This window comes from Chaetodon trifascialis, chromosome 24, assembly GCF_039877785.1.
Source record: "Chaetodon trifascialis isolate fChaTrf1 chromosome 24, fChaTrf1.hap1, whole genome shotgun sequence".
Lineage (NCBI taxonomy): Eukaryota > Metazoa > Chordata > Actinopteri > Chaetodontiformes > Chaetodontidae > Chaetodon > Chaetodon trifascialis.
The window spans coordinates 3743787-3762443 of record NC_092079.1 but is presented as its reverse complement, the minus strand read 5'-3'; the positions used below and the strand labels follow the sequence as shown (position 1 = coordinate 3762443).

Here is an 18657-nt window from a genome sequence, read left to right as displayed (position 1 = left end):
TATGAACAGCACAAAGCCAAGAAGAAAGACCGTGTGGCCAAGAGAGAGTGGAAAAAAAAGCCAACAAATAGAAAGAGGATGTGGATTGGACGAGAGGAAGGTCAGGCGATGGTTGGAGTTGCCTTGCTTGGAGCTCAGAGTGTGTTAATTTGGAACATTAATGAGAATAACAAGGAAGACTAAGAGGAAAGAAACTCCACTAGCAAGCAGATGAGGAAATTTCTTCTGACAGATCAATGCCAATTGCAGATCATATTGTGCTGACAACAGCATGCAGGATGAAGCGAAGTGTTCCATGTATTTATACGCATGTGTCCGTGTGCGCACGCCTGCACAGCGCGCTGAGAGCCAAAGCGTGTTGTCTTCAGATGGAAAAGCTATATAAAGTGTGAGCACTCTCAACAGCGTGCACCAATGTTTCATTTATGAACAGCACAAAGTCACCGAGAAGGAAGAAGGTCAAGCGATGGCTGGAGTTGTCTTGCTAGGAGCTTAGAGTGTGTTAAGTCGGAGCATTAATGAGCGTAATGAGGAGGACGAAGAGGAAAGAAGCTCCATTAGCAAGCAATTAGGAAATTTCTTACGACAGATCGATGCCAAACTGGACAATCCTTTTCCACTGACAGCAGCACAAATCCAGTTAATTCAGCTTTCGGTGTATTCACTGTGTAATCGAAACCTAAAACTGCCACATTGCGTGCTGTTAATTGTTATAAACCATGTGATACAAGGCTGCAACTAACGATTATTATCAATTAATCTGCCGATTTTTTTCCTGATCGATCGTTTATTGTGTCAGGAAATGGTGAAACATATACATTCTCAGAGTCCAAATCTTTAAATTGCTTGTTTTGTCCAACCAGAGGACAGAGGACAGGACAGATTTGTTTTTGTTCTTTTCAAACATGAAAAGCTGTTGATCGATTGGTCGTTTCAGCTCTAATGTGGTATTGGATTTGAGACTTGGAGACTGAAACCTTGGGATCACGCACGCACCAATGACTAATTCCCAGCTGTGGCGACCAATAAGGGCCTGCTTTGGCATTGTCAGAAATTCAGAGCCAGATTCTCCCACATGCGACAGAGCACGCTGGACAACATTTTAATTAGTGCTATTTTTGAATGAACTCAGGAGTGACTGTGCCAAAGATTTTTTTTGTGTTACATGAACAGATGGATGACACGAGTTGCTGCTTTTTTTCCCCCATCGACATCATAGCGCTCTGACTCACCACACATTCATCACACCATCTAACAAGCCTCAAACATGGCTGACACAGATTGCAGACAGACCTATATCGCACAGTTTTATATGCAGCAAAGCTGCAAGCTGTTATCTCCCAGTGTATATGGTTTTTTTTTTCTTCAGTGTTTTTAATGGAGCCTCCTGCTGAGTTGCGCCGATGCATTCTCGAAACGCGCACGCTGAGAGTTACTTCAGGCTGATTGTGAAGTGGCACAGAATCGCCTCTCTTCTTCCTCTGTTCTCTGAGATTCGCGCTCCCCGCGGTGTGAAATCACAGCAAGCCAAAAGTTGTCTCTCTCGTCTCAAGTCCCTTGAGCTGAAATACCTTTGATTGGAGCAGATTACCCGAAAGCACTTAAGTCATTACATCAGCCCGTGAAGGCAAGACTGAGGATGAACACTTCTCTATTTATTGCAGACTCAGCTGACATGGTTAAATGAATAAACGGAGGAGGAAATGACCTTTACATTATCTGTGCGTATTTCACGCCGCTCCATCCACCACTTAACTTCCATGCCCTTGCATGCTAAGAGGGGTCCTCAGCTCCACCAGCATGCAGGACCCTCAGCAGCTGAGCTTTTAAAAAGAAGAAAAAAGCATAGAATTGCGCCTGAGCTTAAATTACCCTAGTTGTTCTGTAGAGTGTAAAGTGGTGTGAATTGGCAGGGGGAGGTGGGTTTCATGCTACAGGCTGTAAGCATTGTCATAATGTAGGCTAAAGCATCTTGGGAGAGCTCCTCGCCTTTGTGCAAATTCAGCCAGACTGGATAAAGATCTTGAGGGGTTTTACAAGATTTAATGTCCCGTGTTGTGTGTGTGTGTGTGTGTGTGTGTGTGTGTGTGTGTGTGTGTGTGTGTGTGGTCTATACAAAAAAAAGGAAGGTCAAACAAAACTATCTTCACTCCCGGCAGGAATATGTCACCGGGCCTTTGGCAGAAACACTCCTCTGAATGGCCTCAATCCTCAGGCTGGATCTCCGAAGTTCTCCAGCATCTTGATGAAGTTACAATTCAAATTAGAAACTGGAAATGTGTGTCAATAAAGGTCAATGCAAAACCGCCCCGGTGACTCAGATCCCCCTCTGAGACAGTCAGATAGAGGCTGACTAACGTTAGGGTTCAGTGGCATTAGTAGACATCAGTATCAGGTCAAGCAAAATAAGAAGAGCGAGACGCTAACAGAACGTGGTAGAAAATGTGAGAGAATTATCTGAGTTGTTTTTCAAGACGGAGTTTTTTCCGCACTGATATGAATGCCTGGCAATCCATCCAATCGATGTTGAGACATTCATCACTGCACATAAAGACCCGTTCCGACTGAGTTGCAGAATATGAAAAGCCACAATAATCGTATTTACTGATGAAATGTCATAAATGTCAGAGAAAGGGAGATCGTAATTTATTCCAATGGACATGTGTATCTGCTACTGTAGACATTACCTTGGCTGAACCCTGGGATGGATTACTTTACTGGAGAGCAACTCTCTGAATCAAAGCTGCAGGACATGAGATATGAAACATTTGTTGAGATGCACCCAGAGCCCGGCGTTTGGGGCTGTGCGTTCTTGCTGACTGGAGCATGTGGTGGCTGAGTAGGGGGAGGTCTGCGCCAGCTGGCTCGACTGCTTTCTCTGATAGGGAGGTCTGACATATGATGCAGCAAAAAAACAACCTGACTGGCTCTAGAAACCACCATCTTTGTTGTTAAATAGGGGTGGGCGTTTCTTCGTGAGGAGGTGAAATAAATTCGGCCCGGAAAGTTGCAGCGTTGCTTCTCCGACTGAGTCGCTTTTCCTCTCACACAGTGGCTGTGCGTGTGCGAGAGATTATGCCTCGTCAAGCGACGCATCACTGCGATCCCCTGTTTGTCCTCAGTGTTTTACAGAACCCAGTGAAAAGACAGAGGATCATGATCTGTGAGGGCAGTCGATGAAGGACTAGCCATGACAAAACAATGAGGTGCAGGAGGTTTAATGTGGGAAACAGCACATGTAACTCCTGTCTCTGCAGCAGCCAGTCATTTGGTCAGTCTATCACCTCCACTGTATTGGATGGACTTATCCAGTACAGTGCAGCCAGAGACTTTTCCTTGTGTTTCCCTCAGGGTAGATTAACTTTGAGGATCCTCCAGCTTTTCATTTAGCACCATCATCGGGTCAAAATTTAAGTTTCACTCAGTAACATTGCTGTCAGCCTCCGTTGTGCATCGTGTTTAGGGCTAATTAGCAAATCTAGAATGCTAAGACGTGATGTTAGCATGCATCCATGCTAACCTTTTAGCTTAAAGCACCGCTGTGCATAGTTCAGCTTCTCAAAGCCACAAGCTTGGCAGGAGGCTGCTTGTGCAGGCAGTCTCTCTTTATACTGGCAGCCTGTCAAAATAAATCAATTAATCTCCTATCTAATGTAGGCTAATATAGCTATCCAATTAAGTCCATTACATACCACAGTTTCAAGAACTGCTGCCTTGTTTGCAAATGAGTCTTTGATATGTTAAATACATCCCGTCGTCCTGATGCCTCCTTGATGTCGGCTTATCTCGCGCCCCACTTTTAAAGGTGTTATAACACCTTTAAAAAGTGGGGCTTTTAAAGGTGTTATAACACCTTTAAAAGTTTAATTAAAGAATAACAATTTTTATTAAATTGTGTTTTAGACTTCCTCTGAAATATAGTTCTTGTCAACACATTTTTGTCAAGGAAAGAAAGATTGAGGGTTGATTGAGTTTGTTTCATGAAGTTTGAGCAGTGGTGTGAAGGACTGAGAAATTGATCCCTGTTTTTAAGAAGAATATGAATTGATTGATTTGAAAGGAGGGAAAAAAAGTACTTTTTGATAGCAATACATTGGCCTTTTCAGCAAAGGCAACCTTCGGAATAAAGCACTCTGCCACTTCTTTAAAATGTATTGGATTTCTGTTATGTTGAGGAAAAGGCATCAAACAGGGGGAAAAGTTGGTGCTACATCAGTTGGACAAAAACTCTGCTGCATAGTTCATTGAGGAGACGATTTTCATGATGTGAAGGCAGGGGTTACATAGCAATGGCACTTTGAGCAGAAACTTATAAACACTGACAGATCACAACGTTTTTTTTTAGTCTGTAACCATTTGCACTCGCATCTAAGAAAAATACTGAGGGAGAGAAAACTAAGAGAAAGATGCCTGAACCATCTCGGCTGATGGGGTTTTCAGCGTGGCTTCAAACACGCAGCTTTGAAATTAGCGGGACTGTCACTGCTGTGAACGGTAAACACAGTTATCTTATTTTGTGCTCTCATTCAGTGCAATTCGAGAGTGCTTGAACTTGAATCCACGTTTAAATCCATGTGTTCTGCGTCAAAAGCTTGAAGGGCCTTGACACAGCAGAAGATATCCATCCTAAGAGGCGTTATTTCATTTATAATTACAGCACCACTGTAAGACTGACTTTTTCTGTTTGCAATATCTTGACAGCTATTGGATGGATTGCCATGAAATTTGGTAGAGATATTCAAGGCTCCCAGACAGTGAATCTTCCTCCATGATCTGATGCATTGCCAAGCAGAATGGGATCTGTGGGCAGGGGGTAGCATTGACTAGGAGTTGACCAAATCCTACAGATATATCTGTATTATACTTAAGCCTTCAAAGATACAGAGCTGTAGAGGACTGTTGATACCCTGACCGACCCCTTGATTGACTCCCGTGACTTTTCTGCCATCATCAAGTCAAAATTTCCCTTTATCTTGTACTTTAGGGCGTATTCACACCTGCCTTGTTTGGTTCGAACCAAACCAAAAAAATCGCTGGTGCGGACCTTTCAGGCTGGTGTGAATACAAACCATCGAACTCTGGTGCGGACCAAACAGCTGGACCAAGACCCAGCCGGAGAGGTGGTCTCAGTACGCTTCCAAACGAACCCTGGTGCGTTTCGCTTGATCTGTGAAAGCAACCACGCTCATGCCGACCCAGTTCTAAAAATGAATTGCCGTTTCGGACGCAACAGGCTCCCGTTTGCTACGGGCATTATGGGAAGTATTGTTTTGATTAGCGCAGTTGTGCCAAACGCCTCTGATGCTCCAAAAGTTCTGCAAACATTTGTAACTGTATGAAACAAATCAATATAAGCACAGCGAGTGCAACACGCTGAATCTCCATAATCTCCATAGTTTGCTCCCCCCCCCCCCCCCCCCCCGCCTTTTTTTTAACCGTGTTACCCGCTCCCGACCGTTTTGTCCAATGATTGAATGATCTTTGCACACCTGTGGGTTTGTTGACAAATTCTCGGGCTCTTGCGAAAAATGCAATGTGAAAAGGAACCGCTCCAAACCAAAAAAGAAACATTATGTTTTAGTCCAAACCAAAGACAGCAGACCAAAGGACTTTCCTGTTCTGAATACGCCCTTAGTTTGTGGCCAAATACCTGCAAAAGATACTCTCTCCACTCTCAGCTGCACTTTGTGTTTGGTGCTAATTAGATACTTAAGCATTCTAACACGCTAAACTAACCTGCTGAACATCGGCGTGCTAACATTGTCATCGTAAGCAAGTTAGCATCATGATGTTGGTATTTAGCCCGTCATGCTAACATTGCTGTCCATCTCTGGGAGTTTTTCTTGACTCAACCACCCTTCTTGTCTTACTGGCAGCGCCATTTGACCTATTCTGTCTCAATCTGACAAAAAGACTTATTTTTTGCTGCAAGGAAACCAAAAGTGAAGAGGAAAACATTCATGCTGTGCAGGTGAACTTTGAGTTCCACTTCCCGCTTCATGCTGTGAGGCTCCAGCCCTGAGATGGTGCGGCATACTCTATCTGAAAATCCTCTCCACTCCACACGCGCGCTCACACACTTATGCATGCACAGTCACACATCCTGCTGCCCCTCTCTCTCACACACAAATACTCACACACATACACACGCAGCGTGGATTTGTTTTCTCTGTGATGAGAGGGATTATGGGATAAAGGAGGCGAGGCCACGCCAGTTTAGTTCAGTTTGGACCAAAGCTGCTCTCCGCAGCAGCACAATGACAAACACAGATGAATGTCTGGCTGCACACTGGAGACGTGCGCAGCCGTTCATGCCATGGCCTGTATATTTTGAGCTCAAGAGCCTCTGATTGGGATTCTGTAGTGGCGGTGGATCTGTTTCTCCTCCGGATGGCTGAAGATCAGCAGAGACACAAGCGCCTAAATGAAATCCATGAGTCGAGAGGAGTTTAACTCAAAAGCCCGAGAGTGTTGAAATGGATCTATTGCTTCTGAGGATGACTTGAACATCGGCTGTTTTTGTTTGGTATTCCTTGCATTTGGTGTTCATGGAATCGTTTCTCTTCTGCATGGTGGCTCAGCAGGATTTCTGAGGGTGTCTGACACTTTCACCAGCAGCCTCGCTGTCCTCCAGCGGAGCTCGTCATACACTTTCAGTCGAAGGCCACTTTTCTTTTTCACACACTGCGAGCTATGACATGACTGACTAATGTATTCCACCCATCAGCAGCACAATATGGGAATTGATCGGCTGGATTCTTACGGCGATGACGTCCTCATCTAGTATGCATTTTCTTCTGTTTCAAGAATTTTTATGCACATGTGACTCGACTGGGGCCTTGACTCTTGTCAATGGTAAAGGCCCCAGAGCTGGAACTGTGATGTGTGTCTTCTTTCCAATGGAAAGCACATACTGCAGAATATGCTGCCTAACAGAGTATTACCCTCAGTTTTGGCACTGAAATGCCATTCATCTTTCCATTGTTACGGCAGCTCTGCATCAGCTTGCTATCACAGATTTCAGGTCAGGACAATAAACTCGTCCTCCTGCTTTATGGCTGCAGGAGGAAGTGCTCTCCAAAATGAATCGAACACGAGAATGATTGCACAGCTGCTTGAATTCGATGGCATTTCTGCAATGATCTTTCATTGCATTTGTGATTATTTCTGTGGTTGCAGGTTCCTGGTGGTCTGCACGATTAGTCACTGTAGCATGTGAGACACCGGACACTTTGATATTTAAAAAAGAACCGCAGTTGATTGAGGAGGCTGCTCTGTTCGTTTCCCATTGCAGGACAAACTCTTTGGTGTAATTCATGCTGAGGTGAAGCTGCCGTCATCTCCTCCCCCCCCGTCCTCACCCTCCTGACAACCTCGGCGCCACTGTTTGTGTAATCTGCTGTAACCGACTCAGCTGTCACATCAGTGCTTTTCCTCGCCGCATGTGTATAGTTTTGCAGACCAACCACCGCAGCGCTGTCCGTGCATGTAGCCATTGATTGCCTATCTACGGCCTGATGAGCCGTTATTTGACTGCGGTCGATTGTACTAAGCAGTGCTATCTCACACTGCAAACCACACAGAGAGACAAGGCGTCACACTAATTGGACTGAAAGGAATCAAACCGGAGTAGGACAGAGTGTTTTTAACCCGAGAGGGGAAAATAAAAAGATTTATTTATTAACCTTTGGTGCTTGATACTCTTATTTTTAGGAAAACAATGTATTTGAGCTTGAATCTGGGACTAAAACACTTATTTTAATTATCTTCAGCGCAAATTAGCACACATATCTAACATAACAAAACACGTTTGATCGTGTGATGAGCGAAAGTTGATTTTCCCATCCTTTATTTTTCAGCCATAAGAACAAAATGTCGGGCTGGCCACCCCCTGGCCCAGGCTCCTGGGGTGGACTGCAGGGGCCTCCATACAGCTGGGACAGCATGAACAGCACCAGAGAGGGACGGGACTGCCTCACCAAGTATGTACAGTGTGATCAGAAACACCAGCACGGATTACTTTTGAGTCTGTTCCTGCAAAGAACGCCTTTAAAAATGCTCTGAAGAGTCAACTTAAGAAAAGTTCATCAGTGACTGAGAGCAAAGTTTTAACAGCAGCTCTCAAGCGATCTCATGACTGATGACAGCAATAGCTCCTCAGAAATATGCATTTCCCCATGTCCATACTTGAAAGAAATCCTCAATTAACATGTGAAATTAACAATGATCTGATATATTTCTAATGTATTGATACTGTATGTAAGAAATGAAGAAATAAATTCAGGATTCTGCTGCAAGATTTTCTGCTGTTGGCAGGTCAGAGAAATCATATGATAAGAAGGCTTTAGCAGTGCAATGACAAATGCAGACAATGAAGATCCACGAAAGGCGACTGCAAACAAAACCGTGGCTTGATTTATTCTTGTTGTTTCCGCCCCTGATAGACGATTGAAAAAAGAAAAAGTGGTGAAACAGCCTTTCAAATTTGAAATCCAATGCAAATAATCAGCTCCGGCCATTCTGTCCTTAATTGCGCTGCTTTAGTTCATGCATTATTCATCACGACCAATAATATATTGCACAATTACACACAAAACAGAGGTGTGCACACCGACTGCAGTCCGTCTAGCATCTAACCTTAAGAGATCTCTGGAGCGCTCTTAAATTTGATGTTGCAAATTTGCTGAGGGATACAAGTATTACAAGTATTATATAGAGGAGTCAGCTTATTCGTCTGCAAGTTAGCTGGTTTGGAATCAGTGGTGTAGATGCACATACACAACACTTTCAACCAACCCATCCTCAGTTTTTATATCATTGCATAGATTAAGTAGCAGTGTGATGCAATGCAGTGCAGTCGCTAACTAAGTGCAAACCGAAGCAAATAAGAGATTTGCAAAGCATGAAAACAGACAATATGCAAATGCGCAGTGTGTACAGTATGACTGGATATAAACAAAGCCATTGTGTGCTGTTAGATATAGGTCAGAGCTAAATACAGAGAGAGTGAAACAGAGATCAGACGGTTGAAGTGCAGTGAGCATGACGCCCTGAGTAGCAGCAGCGGTGGAGTCCAAAAGTAATTTTAGCTTCACTTTTTTTTCTTTTATTTTTTTTTCCTTTTGCCAAAACCATCATTCTTAATCATGACCACTTGCCAGTGTTATGGTTTCACCTGCCCCTTCTTTCCCACGTGCACAAAAGGTAGCCATCGCTCAGGTAGCTTTGCATTCTCCCTGCATGCAGTACCTGATGCTTGTGTCAACCTGTCCCGCAGGCAAACATGTAAATCCTCCAGTGCTCGGCATACAGAAAGTTAGACACAGTGAATCCAGCTTTGTGTAGACACATCTCTGCTGCTTTACATGGATGTGTCTGATTCTGATAAGCTGTGATCCAGTTAACTTGCGCTGGCATGGTGTGTTTTAATGCACAAATTGCTTTCTGTGACGACAAAACTTAACACATGGATGCATGAATGTAACTTTCATTTTTCCACCAATTTTCTTGAAGTTCTTTTTCCTTCCTGTCACTGCTTCTTCTCCTCTCATCTTATATCATAGATCTCCTCTTGTTGTCCTCATAGTTTCGTCTCTTGTCTTTTCTGCCCCTGCCCTCCTCTTTGCTTCACCCCTATTAAATTCTCCCCCTCCTCCCCTTGTGATGGGGGAGTCATGACAAGGAAGGCAGCTCTGGTTATGTGGCTTTGTTCCCAGAGAAAAGCTGTTGACTTTAGAGGAGGCGACATAGATTGAGTATCACAATTGGATTTCTGTGAGACAGAGAGAGAAAGAGGACAGAGACTGAGTGAAGCCAATTATTGATTTCCAGTAACTATATCGGACAGATAACTTCCCTTACCTTACCTAATATACTCTGGCAGTTTTTTGAATGCTGTTCTCCACTCAAGTGTATTAGAAATCCCTGAAATATTTGCAACAGCACACAGAGTACATACTGTATGTCCAAGCTTACAATCAAACTCAAACCTGTTCATTTCATTGTTTTTATGATGACAAATCAAAACCAAAAATCAGTTTACCCGTATCAAAACCATTTGCATCGAGCATATTTTCATTTGAACAATGTTAAGGTTGTGCAGTAGAGTTAAGTGGATTAGTGATGTTGCAGTGTCTGTAGTGTAAGCATATGCCATAATACCGTCCTGCTGCAATGTTCCTCTCTGACACCCAATATTGGTCCCTTTTTTTGATGTATTAGTGTCCATTTTTTTCAAAAATTTCTCGATGGATTATACCAGACAGGAATGTCTTTTGACAGAACATTAAATTCATTTTGCAGATGCTTTTATCCAAAGTGGCTTTCAACAAGTGAAAGGTTGAAAGGGCTCGATGTTGTACATCCCATTACATCCCATCCAAATAAACAAGTACGTTAGCTTTTTGGGTGCCCTCTGTCCAAACAAGAGGGATTTTTGTTTGTTTGTTTGGGTTGTTTGTTACAGTCTGAAAAGGTGGGCTTTCAGCCTCCTAGAAAAAACCCACAGAGCCGAGCAACCGCGGATTTGTTAGAGTGGCAGGTTAGCCAGTCATCCATAGGCAGAGGAGTGCATTGGTTGTGCCAGAGCGTAGGGTTTTAGTGGTGATTCCAGTCTCGCACTGGGTCTGAGCTGCAACAGGGATCTAGAATAGAGAATGGAGGAGCAAGGTCGTGCAGAAAAACTTTGTTCAGCTCAACAGCAGATGGGCCAGCAGCCTTCTGGGCTTGCTGCTGGCGAGGAGGGAGTTGCTGTAGTCCAGGCAGGCGATGACAAGAGTCCGAATGAGCGCCTGGGTTACCCCCCTATTGAGGATTGGGGCAAATCCGCCCGATGTTTTCGCTTTTATCACCGCAGCACGCACCACTGCGCCCCTTCCCCTGGAGCACCACAAGCTGAGACTTGAGCAATGGTGTCTTGACATCCACTCCGACATGTACACCTCCACCTAAGTGCCCTATTAGAGGAGTGACGTTTTTAATAGGCATAAGTGAGGTCACAAAATGCAGTCTTTATCATTGATTTGCAACATTGCTTTTGTTGGCTAGAAATAGAAAAAAAATCAGTTTCTCACGAGAAACAAAATAGAAAATGATAGACAAATTAATGTCATGTCACAGAATCGCTCACCCTCTGTGCGCACTTTAAGCATATACTGTAAGCGAGGCCTTTTAATCTTGCTATGTAAGGCTAACATGCTACTCTTTGCCCTGGGCTGTATTACATCTTTTTGGATTTATAAAGGCCCTTCGAAACGTGCTCGTGAGAGAGGCATTCAGCGTAAACATACATGAATCTAAACCTGATCTCGGTCGCCCAAACATCATGTTCATGCTGCGCTTATTTTGCATCGGCGAATTTGTTTTACAATTTCATTTTTTGGGACATGAAATGTTTCCTGCCAGCATTTTTGAGTTTGTTATTCCTGCAACATTTGTCAGTTATAATAGTGTGGGCTTTCGTTTGCAACAGTGCAAACACAGGACGATGAACACCACCATTTGACCTTTCCTATCCAGCTTTCCCCCGACCCCCTGACATCCAAGCTCTGCCCTCCGGTGGGATTAAACTCCACCGACCCTGACAAGGAGGATGAGCCTGCATCACATATTGGAACATGCTTCATTACAGACAGATTTAGTTAGAGATTTCTGCGCCATATGCACAATACAGATCAATGCCGTAATGAGAGGGAGGACGAGAAAGCGCAAGAGGGTAGGAAGGTGGGAGGTGGGGCAGAGATTGAGACTGATCTGGATTGGTTGGAGATAAAGTTACGGATGGTTGGAACATGCTTCATCATCAGGGCAGATTTAGGCAAAGCTGCAGGTACGTAGCCGGATGAATATCCACGGGTAAAGCCAACTGGTTGAGCAAAATGTGAATATAACCTGATGAAACAAATGAGAGAAATTAGTTTCGTGAGCGCTGCCAAAGTCATGCCGTTGCACACAATTTCAGCAGCACCTGCAAACAAATGAGACATTTGTAAATGATGTGAAGGTTAGGACGGATGAGGCAGGAAATTCAGTGTCCATGCTCTCGCTGTATGGACACTCGAGGCAGACAGTGATGGAATGGATGCTGGTCAGGTAACAGCAGACACCCTGTGCTGGTCTTAATGTGCAGAGAGGAGCAACAGCTGCCAAGGGAGCTTTTTAAGCTGCGAAAGAGGGAGGAAGAGAGAAATGGAGACAGAGAGAGAATGAGTTAACCCCTCTGAAAGCCTATATCACCTCTTAATTAACGGGCACTGTGCATTCTCAGCGTCCCGGTCGAGACAGACGTCTGAGGTTCAGCAGGCAGGAAGGTTTAATTTAATATGGTACATTTACATTTTTGTGGTGCTCTCATCCTGAGTGACTTACAGTAAAGCAAAGAAAAGGACAATGTGAAATCCCGCCAGCATTAACCCACATTAAAGTTGCATTAAGGGTCGGCGGCTCAGACATTTCTCATAAAAGTCATGAATCGAGCGACATTGACATGTTTTAGCATCAGTCCCTCAAAAGGAGCTGAGATGTTTTTCTAGACGCGCAGTTTTGCATTGCAGACTGCGTGAAATCCAAATGAGAGGCTGCCGAAATTGCACTTTTCACTAAAGCTAAAGCTGAACAAGCAAAAATCAGCTTCCTCACCAGGGTAGTTAGTTAGCAAGACATGCTAGCATATGTTGCCTACATTCAGAGCCCGCTATCCTTTACACAGAAAAGGTTAAATTAGATTAGAATCAATAGCAGACATAAAAAAAGAGAGCAGACTTTTATAGGGAACATATAAAAACAGGCACTTCCACATTAAAAATGAAGAATTGTGACTTGATTGAATGATCAATGTATAGACTTTTGTATGGATGGAAGAGGCAAGACGGATCCAGATGCAAATCTGAGGCTTTTTCTGAATGCAGAACCTGTGCTGTCGTACCTGAGGCCAGGCTCTGATTTATGAACCGCTGATCAGATAGCAAATTATTCATTTGAAATTTCATGTTATCTTTCAGAGCCAAAGTAGATTTCTGCTATCAGGATGAATGCATTGATTGGATTTTAAATGTGCACCACATCAGATAACGGCCTCTCTTTTAAAAAGCAGGACAGGTTTGACCCCTGCGACGATCGCTGTGTGCATTACTAGCGACATGTCTTCTTGAAGTGAAACTATTCGCTGACTCATGTTAAGTCACTCTAGGTAAGGGTGTGACCTGTCTGAGGTTTAAGTGAATGGTCACCGTGTTGCTCCTGTCCTGTGCTTTCCAGCCAAGTGTCCCAGAGCAGCTCCCTGGAGGAGGTCCACCTGGACGGGCTCCCCCCGGCCCCTCGTCTGGTGGAGATGAGACGGGACCCAGTCCTGGGCTTCGGCTTTGTGGCGGGCAGCGAGAAGCCGGTGGTGGTCCGCTCTGTCACGCCAGGTAGGTGCTCTTCTCTGCAAGGAGTTGCCAGAGTCAGAAATTCTAATACTGGAGACATAGAATGTCAGCCCAAATCGTCTCTCATATTGTACTAAAGTCTTTGCTATGCAATAACCAAGCATCCTCATTTTAGACATGTAGTTTCATGCATGATGCAAAAGTCTGTTCGCTCCGGTGAGTGTCAGATTAAGAGGAGTACGGAAATGGCTGATGGCGGGATGAAAAACATGACAGGACACAGAGCAGGACAGCACAACAACACAAGCCCCGGCATCTTCGTCAGCCCCTCATCTCTCTCTCCAGTCTGAGCTGGCACGTTGAAAGACCGCGCTGAACGATTTCATTAGTTCCTCCTCGCTGTTTGACGAGTGCTAATCAGCGCAAACAGTTGCTGTAATGATTGTCAAGGAGGAAACCATGCAGACGCTTGGCCTTTCCAGCCTATGATTGCACAAGTAAGCAGTACTGAGCCCATGTGACAACTAAAATGAGCAGAAATGAATTTTCTGCGTGTGTTGAGTAATGTTTATTTTGGTTGATTGGCTGATTTCCAAATTACTGTTTCTGCTTACAGACCCCGATCAACTGTCACCACCAGCGGCTGCACAGACACACACAGTGATTAGACATCTCAGTAATCAATGAGTGCTGAATTCCAAGCAGACAATTGAACTAATGAATATTCTATTTCGAGTTGTTGGCCAAGGAACGGAATAGATATGCTTGAGGGCGCTGCAGTTTATTAACGCTCACGCCTATTAGATGTGTCAGGAGGCAGACACACGCAAGCAAAGTCGGCCTTTTTGCAAATGACCTGTACGCTGACACGTTCGGCTGTTCGTGCACTGCTCCATTCATTCTCTCTGCGTGTGTGTGTAGGTGGTCCGTCTGAGGGGAAGCTGTTGCCAGGCGATGAGATCATCATGATCAACGACGAGCCCGTCAGCTCGGCTCCGAGGGAACGAGTCATCGACCTCGTCAGGTGGACGCAAAAGCCTTGTGATCTGTCAGGATAGTTAGAGCTCAGTTCACCGCAGCCCTGTGCGGAAGGTTATTGATAACCTAAAATTTAAAGGGCCAGGTCACTCACATTAGAAGAAGACAGTTCTCTGCCACGTGCATAGTGTGGGTTTTATTTGTCCCTCTCTGAGATTTTCTGCCTCCACCCTAAAACAATGGGGGTGAGTGGAATTCATTTTTTGATGCTCACGATTGTAAAAAAAAAAAAACGACATAAAAAATTCAACAGCAACATCTCTTCTCTTAGATAATGGTATTCTGGATGATCCACAGACCTCCCCGTCAACATTTTTCACTGAAACTACTGGCTGTTGAAGGAGTAGCCTCGGCGAAAATGGCTGACGGTGACATCTATGGATTATCCAGAGCGATCTGGACGCTGTTCCTGGAAAAAGATGCCCTCGTCAAGTTTTTCAAATGTGATTTGTTGTTATTATTATTATTATTGTGAGCAGGAAAGTCCGTTCACCTCCTTTGCATTCAGGTGGCAGAGGCTGATCAAATCCCAGCACTTTCAAGCACATCTGTCCGCACGGGTAGACGGCTGCACATGTGGTGAATGAGAGTGATAAAACCCTTTAAACCTGTCGTAAGCTCGAAAATCCAGTGCTTCAGGCTGAGATATGTTCAGTTTTGAAGCTGCTTTATGCGATTCATTTGAGGCTCTTCCTGGACTGCATATGTCATTTTTAAAAAGTGGATTAAATTAAATGGCAGGTTTAAGACTGATGATTGCAAAAAAAAAGGGAAAATATCAAGATTTTAGCTGTTTCCATGCTCAGTTTCCCATGACTGAAAACACGTTTTGCTTCGCCAGAAACATCACGTTTTTTCCAATGGGAAACTGAGTGTGTGCGCGTGTGTGCGTGTGCGAGCTTCTGCTTTTAACTGCTTGTAAGTGCTGATTGCCAGAGGCGTCTCATTCCATTTCAGCCAAGCTAATCAAGTTGCAGTTGCTTATCTGCGTTGTCGTTTGCTGTGATTGTTGTTTTCGGATGATTCTGTTGACTCTGTGATTTGCTTTGTCGTCTCGCTTCAGGAGCTGCAAAGAATCCATCATGTTGACTGTTGTCCAACCTTATCCTGTGAGTAGATAGGTTTTTAATTTCTTGGAGCACAATACGGCAGTTATATGTATCAGATATGCCAACTGTACACATATTTGTGTTGTTTCAAGCATGCAATGCTTTGTCTCTGTTTCATTTGCCCTCTTCATCGAGGCCCCGTACACCACTTACACTGAACATTCATACACAGCACAGGTTGTGTTTTTAAGAACGGCGGCTCCATACCGTGTGGTCAGTGGACACTACAACGCACTAGCAGAGCCGACATAAACCTCAAAATGTTTGAGGGCCAAGATAAGCGCGAGAGCCTGCTTTCCAATAGTGAAGTACACACGTTGATGCTGATTAAATTTCTTTAAGAAATAGGAGACTGGAAGCTCCACCCCATCATCTCCATCCTGAAGGAGCACAGCACCCGCCCCTGCATCGCTCGCATCAACAGACGGTTTAAACAGACGCTCAAATGTGGGCGCAGCCAGGACTGGGGCATGAGTTAGCAAGGCTTTTACACAGTCAAACGGGAGCAGGGAACGACAGAATCGCTTCAGCTTTGGAATGCACTGGCTTGACTTTCCCCCCCGACCCACAACTTTTCCCAAATGCGTCACTGTAGCTTGACCAAACTCACACTTTGCCAAGTGTGAGATTGGTATCACCCAGCCTTCCAAATACCGCATGAAGCTGCTGCATATGATCGTCCCACAAACTCGAATAAACCACAATATCATCCAAATAGGCCTCGCCTCCTGACAAGCCCGACAAAACCGTATTCACCAAACGCTGAGGGGTCACAAATGCAGAGATCTCCCCTGCCCCAGGAGTCAGCGGCACCTGCCAGTACGCTTAAAACAAGTCAAGTTTCGTAGCATCATTGGCGCTGCCGACATGATCATCCCAAAACTACTTAAACACATCAGTAACACTGGAGCTTTCAGTCGTATCACAGATAGAGTTCTGAAGCTCAGCTTTGAAGCTGACATGGATGAGACATGATGAAGATCATGCGATGTGATCGGAAGCTCTAGTGCAGCTTCTGCAAACAGCAGAGTTACTTTTACTTTCGGATCCTGTCATGGGATTTGTTGACACAGCAGCCTTTTCCTTCGAAGGGGATGAAATGATTATCTTGTATTTCTCTTACTGAATGTATTCCACCAGGGTTTTGTTTCTGGTCACCAAAATTGCACAAATAAAAAGATTTTGTTCCCACCTAATTTGCAATTTCCCAATTTCAAGAAATTAGAGATTATTGTGTTAATGTTTTATTTATTCCCCAATGTTACATAAGCTAATGTGCTGGAAACCTGTTTATTTTCCCCTGTCTTCATTTGTGCATGTGTTTATGCTTCTCTTTATCTCTCTCTCTCTCTCTCTCTCTCTCTCTCTCTCTCTCCATCTGTATGTCTCTTTCCTCCTCTTTTCCCTCTTCTCTCTCTCTCTCTCTCTCTCTCTCTCTCTCTCTCTCTCTCGCTCTCTGTTTGGACGCTTGCCTTCAGTCCCCTAAATCAGCGTTCATCAGTGCAGCCAAAAAAGCCATGCTCAAGTCCAATCCAGTCAAAGTGCGCTTTGCAGAGGAGGTCATCATAAACGGCCAGGTTCCAGTCAGTTCTACCACACACACACACACACACACACACACACACACACACACACACACACTCACCCACACACTTATGTATGACCTATATAGGCAACGCCAGATGGTTGCCACTTACCACATAAGACAGGCAGTTCACTGAATGCCAGACAGAAAAGATCATCACTTAAATGTGTGATGAAATGACATTTTTCTGAATTCCTTTCAAATGTCAAAGCTCATCTGACTTCTGTTAAAGGCACAGCAAGTGCACGGGACGAAAAGACTGATCATTTGCCTCTTTTGCAGAACCCGGTGAAGGACAATTCTCTTCTGTTCATGCCAAATGTCCTGAAGGTCTACCTGGAGAACGGGCAGACGAAGTCTTTTCGCTTTGACAGCAGTACCTCTATCAAGGTGTGTGTGTCGGAGATTTAGTGAGGACATTTTGCCCTGGCCGTCAAAAGGCTGTTTGAGGGTTAAGATTTGGTTTTAAGGGCATTTAGGTGTGACGGTTAAGGTTCGGGTAAAGGCCAAGGGAATGCATTGTGTCAATGAGCGTCCTCGCATTGATAGAAGTGCGAGTGCGTGTGCATCTGTGTGTGTGTGTTTTCCGCCCCATGCTCGACAAAATTAGCAGTCCCTGCAGTATTTATAATTACAAAGGGAGAATTTCATTTAGAGAGCAAATTAGTGTGTCTGGTGCACACACACAGACCATGAAATTCAATCACTTTTTGAGTTCCATTTGTCTGAGCACCTCATTTATTCAGGCAAGGTGGCAAAGAGCATACTTTCTTTTTTTTTTTTTTGGACTGGTAGATTCTTACATGCTTTTCATCCACTGCGGCTCCCAGTGTGTCGATTAGAATGCTGAGTCGCTCCTTTCCTCAGCTTCACTGCACACACTGTCATGTTATCTTAATAAGACCTTTAGTCGAATGTGATCTTCTCAGCCGTGAGATGCATAGGTCAGTGGATCCCACACTCTTTCATAAGTGGGTTCGTGGGTGTGTTCGAATTGAGATTTTAAGAATTTATGAAATGTGAATTAGATCTTCAATGCTACCCTAGCTTCTAAGCTAGCTAGCTAATATTAATTAGCGAATGAACTCCTTGTGATCTTGTTTTGAAGGGGGATCCCCAGGCACAAAAACATGGAATTAACAGACATGTAAACCAAAAATAAATGTATAATAATAGAAATGATAATAAACAATCCAGCTGGCACAAAGAAAATCTGCGGTAACGTCAACAAGAACGCACATATAAGGCCCACAATCCCAAAACGCAAATCTGTTACGAGCATCAGCACAGAATTAATGAGAAGTTAAATAAGATGAATAAATAAAATTATGGCAAAGTCTTGAGTCAACTAAAAAAAAGAAGGTGAATACACTCAAAAACAACATTTGGGGTAAGCAAGGTAAGACGTCTTGACATCTTTGAAAGAAGTAATCGATCAAATTCAGATGCTTACAAGCATGTCTCCCAGTTTTTTTTAAAGATTCCAGGCACAATAAAAAAGTATGCAATGAAGTGTGTTCATACTGGAAAGCAAAATTAAGAATGAAGCAGCAGGTATTGT

The 18657-nt window shown here is 44.1% G+C and overlaps 1 protein-coding gene across 2 annotated transcripts in view; it reads left to right on the top strand.

Moving 5' to 3' along the window:
• Positions 1-18657, top strand: part of LOC139327769 (FERM and PDZ domain-containing protein 4-like) — a 45127-nt gene that overhangs the window by 14266 nt on the left and 12204 nt on the right. The window contains exons 1-7 of one of the 2 annotated variants that reach the window (XM_070957724.1): positions 6688-6783; positions 7860-7982; positions 13255-13406; positions 14286-14388; positions 15466-15511; positions 16990-17094; positions 17379-17486. In XM_070957724.1, coding sequence (XP_070813825.1) covers positions 6710-6783; positions 7860-7982; positions 13255-13406; positions 14286-14388; positions 15466-15511; positions 16990-17094; positions 17379-17486 — 711 coding nt within the window. In that variant the 5' untranslated portion in view covers positions 6688-6709. Of the gene's footprint in view, positions 1-6687; positions 6784-7859; positions 7983-13254; positions 13407-14285; positions 14389-15465; positions 15512-16989; positions 17095-17378; positions 17487-18657 lie in introns of those variants that run through there. The other variant, XM_070957725.1, reaches the window with a different exon arrangement.